Genomic DNA, 6000 nt, shown 5'->3' with positions numbered 1-6000 from the left:
CCCCCCCCCCGCCCGCCTACCCCCAGACGCACAATGGTGGGTGTGTGTGTGTGTGTGTGTGTGTGTGTGTGTGTGTGTTGGGCCCCTACCCCCCCCCGCCCGCCCAGACGCACAATGGTGGGTGTGTGTGTGTGTGTGTGTGTTGGGTGTGTGTGTTGGGCCCCTACCCCCCGCCGCCTGCCTACCCCCAGCAGCACAACGGTGGGTGGGTGGGGGTGTGTGTGTGTGTGTGTGTGTGTGTGTGTGTCTCTCTGTGTGTGTGTGTGTGTGTGTGTGTGTGTGTGTCTATCTTAATTCATGTGTGTCTCCTCTCCTCCAGGCGGGGGGTTCTCAGCCTTCGGCCAGCCCAAGCCCATGGTCACCCCCTTTGGCCAGGCCATGGTCGGACCCGGGGTCTCCAGCAACCCTTTCTTAGTGAGTGGAACCGTTTGTTTGGTGTTTGAAACTTCAAAGTGCAGTCTTCTTCTTTTCAGGGCCAAACAGCTGAAAGTTCTTCACTGGCCAAGTCAGTCAGATTTCAGATGTAAAGCCAATTGAACATGCATTTAATTTCCTGATGTTAGTTCTCTTTTCCAAAACTGACAATAACTGAAGATAGTACAGGCCTGGCAGAGCATGACCAGAGAATACAGGGGGAGGATGTTTGGGGGGTTTTAAAATTCCCAATCTGAAAAAAAACAACAACTCAAAACATTGACTTATAGATCAAATCCAAACAGTTGAGTGGAGTACAGAGCTACAAGAAGACAAAATGGCTTCCTCTTGTCAATACGTATGGAGGGGACTAATGTCAAGACTTGTCTTTATTCCCTTGCTCACGGTTTGTCTCTCTCTCTCTTCCTCTCTATCGGTCTGTCTCTCTCTCTTCCTCTCTATCTGTTTGTCTCTCTCTCTTCCTCTCTATCTGTCTGTCTCTCTCTTCCTCTCTATCTGTTTGTCTCTCTCTCTTCCTCTCTATCTGTCTGTCTCTCTCTCTCTCTCTCTTCCTCTCTATCTGTCTCTCTCTCTCTTCCTCTCTATCTGTTTGTCTCTCGCTCTTCCTCTCTATCTGTCTGTCTCTCTCTTCCTCTCTATCTGTCTCTCTCTCTCTGTCTCTCTCTTCCTCTCTATCTGTCTCTCTCTCTCTCTCTTCCTCTCTATCTGTCTCTCTCTCTCTCTCTCTGTCTGTCTCTCTCTTCCTCTCTATCTGTCTCTCTCTCTGTCTCTCTCTTCCTCTCTATCTGTCTCTCTCTCTCTTCCTCTCTATCTGTCTCTCTCTCTCTTCCTCTCTATCTGTCTCTCTCTCTCTCTCTCTCTCTGTCTGTCTCTCTATCTGTCTCTCTCTCTCTCTTCCTCTCTCTCTCTGTCTCTGTCTCTCTCTCTCTCTCTGTCTCTCTCTCTCTCTTCCTCTCTGTCTGTCTCTCAGGGAGCTCCTGGCGCACAGTTTCCAGATGGAGGATCCTCCACCAACCCCTTCTTATAGCGCCGCTACCAGACCGCACCAACAGGAGGGTGTCGACCAGCACACTCACGTCTCGTTGTTTTGTTTCACAAATAGCTTTAAAACGCAAAAAGTTTCGACAAGTTTTATTTTTATTGAAGAAGAACAACAACAACAACTACAACAACAATGAAGCAACAGTGACAATGTCTACGGCAACAATACAACACACGGTAGCGGTGTGCCGAGGAAGAGGAAGAGGTGATCTCCTGATGAAGTCCTCAATTTAACCCATGAACTGTCCTGGCCTCAACAGACACCACATGTATATTTAAACTGGACCCATACTTAAGTTATTGCAAATATCCCATCCATCATGCTGCAGTTATGTACATAGAAGCTCTTTGTGCATATCAGTATTTGTATCTTTATCACACAGCTTTTGTTAAGGCAGAGCTGTAACCTGGTAACCTGGGGGTCTACTGTGAGTTTACTGTATCTGTAAAAGAACCAAAAGCAGTTTGTGCAGTACGGCATCGGAAAGAGTATTTTTACAGAAAAGAAGAAGAGGACGAGAGGACAACGTATTCTGTTTTTAAGAGACTAAAGGGGGGGGGGGAGAATCTCTCTTCTGCTGCCCATTCAACAAGTCATCAAGAGGCAGTGCTCTCTCATCTGTGCTTTCACCTGGTGTGGGGTCCAGGTGGGAACCAGGGGCTGTAGTCACCTGGTGTGGGGTCCAGGTGTCAACCAGGGGCTGTATTCACAACGTTTCCTACTGTAGTAAGAATAAGTCCTACCTGGCAACGTTCTGAGAAAAACAATCCAAATTTATTTTTTCAAATCCTCCTTGAGTAATACTTTTTAGCGCAATATAGAAGTACTTCTAAGAACTTTCTCAGAATCTCTGTGAATCAGGACCATGACTATAGACTGAAGACCACTTTTGTTGGGTGTTACTGAAATTTAAGTTAATGTGTATATATATATTAAAATAAATTTTAACGAAAAATCGAACGATTTTTTATTTTATTTGTATTGCTGTACATCTCTATATATTGAAACATTTTGTATAAATGAAAGATTTCTATCAATTTGAAAAATGTCGCTGTCTAAATAATTTGAAGCTAGCTGCTGTACTATTGACAAGGCGAACACTGGGACAAACTGACCTGTCGTTCTGAAATGTATTCAGGCTGCCAGTGCTCGGGTTTCCTCTGGTCAGAGTCTGTGTTCAAGGCAAGTGTCCTCTGGGGGGCGCTCTTCTATAGGGAAAGAGTCTTTGTGGCTTCGCCGTGCTCTCAGAATAGTGAACACACCCTTCAGAAAGAAAATGACACTGATAGCCGTGAAGTAGCTTCCGTATATGGTGAACTGCAAGAGAAATGGAGACTGGGGTCTGAATACATTTCTGTACTTTTTAAGGCAAGGCAACTTTATTTGTATGGCACATTTCATACAACAGGGGCAATTCAAAGTGCTTTACATACATTATTTAAAAATACAGCAAAAGGAGCATAGTAAGAAAATAAAAATGACAATGAATAAAAGCAAATATAAGAAGTAAATAGATAAAACATTTAATAAGACAATAGTTAATGGAAAAAAGACATTGATAGAAGTGTTTGTGTTTAATCATAACTCTTGCAAAACATGAAGGTTTTAACTATTTTTTTACTATTTTAAGGGTTTGGGCCTGTTCGATTTCTTCAGGGAGTTTGTTCCAGGAGCATGCGGCAGTGTGACTGAAAGCTGCTGCGCCGTGTTTTGTTTTCGCTCTTGGAAATGTTTAGCTTAAAAGCAAAGAAGGGACTTCTGCGTTTGTCCCTGAACAACAGACTCACCTGTGGTATGATGTCCAGGCCCAGACCTCTGCTGTCCACCACCACTAACGTGAGGATCGTCTGAAGGACCAAAGCACCGAAGTTGTTCGATCCAAAGATCAGTGCGTAATATCTCTCCATCGACAGGTCAGCAGCGATTTGGAACCAATGGTAAAGACAGAAGCTGGCGAACGGTGACCTTTTTAAGAAGTTGGCATTTGTTTTCCTGGTATGTCTTGGAGAAAAACTCACATGGCTATGGTAATAAGCAGCATGTAGAAGCACTTGAAGACGATGTAACCGGCGTAGCACACCCAGATGCTGCTGGTGAAGGTCATGAGGAAGAGTGCAGCGGCCCCCAGCCCAGAGAAGGACCCCAGAGCCACCTCCCCCCACTGGGCCCAGTCCACCTGCGTGAAGCCTATTCCGTAGGCCGTCACCGCACCTTTAGGGAACACTTACGTTTATCTGAACTGATCAACTCTTTATGATTCTTTATCTCGTGTTATTTTGGATAAATAACAACATTCTGTAATGTATTTTCCTCAGTATATTTTCACAAACTTGTTTTATGGTTTGATAGTTTTTTGTTATTGTGTGGTTTTCCCCAGTAAACAAAGAGTCCCAAAAGACGTCCTCCAGGGAAGCCGGAATGTGGGTCCAGATGACGTCTTTCTACGACGTCCAGATGACGTCTTTTTAGGACGTCCAGGTGACATCTTTCTAGGACGTCCAGATTACGTCTTTCTAGGGCGTCCAGAAAAGAAAGACGTCATCTGAGCCGTCATCTGAGGACGTCTTTTGGACTCTTTGTTTACTGGGTTTGTTTGAAGTCTAAAGATGTCTACGGGAGCTATACTCACCAAACCGATTTGACACAGCCTCCACCCCTCCGTTGTAGACCGTGAAGTTGTGGGAGGGCTCCACGTGTTCCCACAGCACCTGGACGTAGTTGACTGTCTGGTTGTACCCGCAGGTGGCCAGCGCCCACCACACCGACCAGTACACCAGCTGCTTGGTGGAATAGCACTGGAGGAAGTCTCGCCACAGCTGGAGGAGAGCCCGACAGCAGCCTCCTGCCCTTACTGGCCCCCCAGGACCGCCAATCACGTCCCCTCCTCCTGCCCTTCCTGGCCCCCCAGGACCCTCAATAACGTCCCCTCCTCCTGCCCTTACTGGCCCCCCAGGACCCTCAATCACGTCCCCTCCTCCTGGAACACCACTACCGGCTTGTAGCGGAGCCAATCGGTGAGCAGAAACACAGGGACCAGCACGGCCAGGTAAGAGTAAGTCCACACAGGGAAGATTTCATTGGTCACCTGGAGTTCAAAGGTCACTTAAGTCAAAAGACTGGAACCCAGAGTGGGTTTCTCATATTTTTAATACATCATAAGCTTGTAAAACCGTGTCTGTCTTTAACCTTTAACCTTTAACCTCACACACTTGATTGAGAGATCAAATGGATAAGGATTGCATAAAGTGGCATATTTAAACACGGTCTGAACTGCTCTTAAAAGAGAGACTGCGCTGAAGTTGTTACTGTACCTGTTCAGTGTCTTTGAGCCCCGGAAAAGTGCTATATAAATACAATGAATTGTTGTTATTATTATTATTACCTGTTCCACTGTCAGGTTCTTGTCTGGCCCCGTCAGGTATGTGAACAGGAAAGGGTTCCAGAGGTTTCACAGTACTGAAGAACCCGTAGGTGCAGAGCACACCTGTGGGATAGCCCCATCCTGCCTTCCATCGCTTCACAGTTTCCATCTCCACGTGTCACACAAGGCTACTGGTTTACCTGACCAGGTTTGGTCCTCCATGCACTATCATTAGTCCTGCCTCTACCTAGTCATTGTATGGGAGTCGTCTTAAGTTGTGTTTATGTAATCGGTTAGCTCAGTCAGTCAGTCAGTCAGCGACCTGCTCAAAGTGCACCACTGATGGCCCACATTCCTGCTCAGACTGAGATATGCGGTGAATACAACGTGAGGCAGAGGGAGGCGTACCCATTTAATCTTTAACATGCGGCATGCTATGCTATCAGTCATAAATCAGTCATAAATATCAAATGGATTTCAACAGTAGTTGGACAGAACAATGCCTAAGAAAGCCTGCGTGTGGAAAAAAACGTTATCTTTATAATAATAGGCCTAATCATAATAATAATAATAATATTAACAACAACTTTTTATTTGTATAGCACGTTTCCTGCAAACGTTGCAGCTCAAAATGCTCCAATCATTATATAATCATCATTTAATTATTTAGTCATTTAAAGGCAATATTAAAAAGATGGGTTTTTAGTCTTGACTTGAACATACAGTATGTGCTGAGGTTGCATCTCTAATGTAAACTGGCAGTGAAGACACAATCTGGGTGCATAAAATGAGAATGCAGCCTCACCAAACCTCTTCTTTTGTATATGTGGTACACAGAGAAAACCAGCGTCAGAAGACCTGAGAGCTCTACTGGGCTGATATGCTAGCAAAAGACCTGAGAGCTCTATTGGGCTGATATGTTAGCAAAATATTTAAAAATATTTATCATGAATTAACAGTACAAGTACATGTCCTAAAGCGTACCTTCATGACGTTTTATTTTAGAGTTAATATTGGGAGAGCTCTGTTGAACATTACGCCTCCTCCATTAATTGGCTCCCACAATAACCTCTCCCTAATCGCAGACGTAATTGAGCACAATTTGATTACGGGAAACTTTAACCGTACAAATCCATTGACACCTCTCCATACTCACACTAAT

General features: G+C 44.9%; 1 protein-coding gene across 1 annotated transcript; it reads right to left on the bottom strand.

Annotated features, from left to right (window-relative positions):
• Positions 1–2641: 2641 nt before the first annotated feature.
• On the bottom strand, positions 2642–5007 carry LOC308172467 (thiamine transporter 1-like; the record flags this gene model as incomplete). The annotated part of the gene is made up of 6 exons (XM_080547369.1): positions 2642–2794; positions 3265–3427; positions 3496–3688; positions 4107–4369; positions 4444–4579; positions 4860–5007. The coding sequence occupies 6 exons, from the start codon at positions 5005–5007 to the stop codon at positions 2642–2644; spliced, it is 1056 nt and encodes a 351-aa protein (XP_080403495.1).
• Positions 5008–6000: the final 993 nt, after the last annotated feature.

Source organism: Nansenia antarctica (assembly GCF_963989245.1).
Source record: "Nansenia antarctica genome assembly, chromosome: 17".
Taxonomy (NCBI): Eukaryota; Metazoa; Chordata; class Actinopteri; order Argentiniformes; family Microstomatidae; genus Nansenia; species Nansenia antarctica.
The sequence above is the reverse complement of the archived record's forward strand: the minus strand, read 5'-3'. Positions and strand labels throughout refer to the sequence as shown.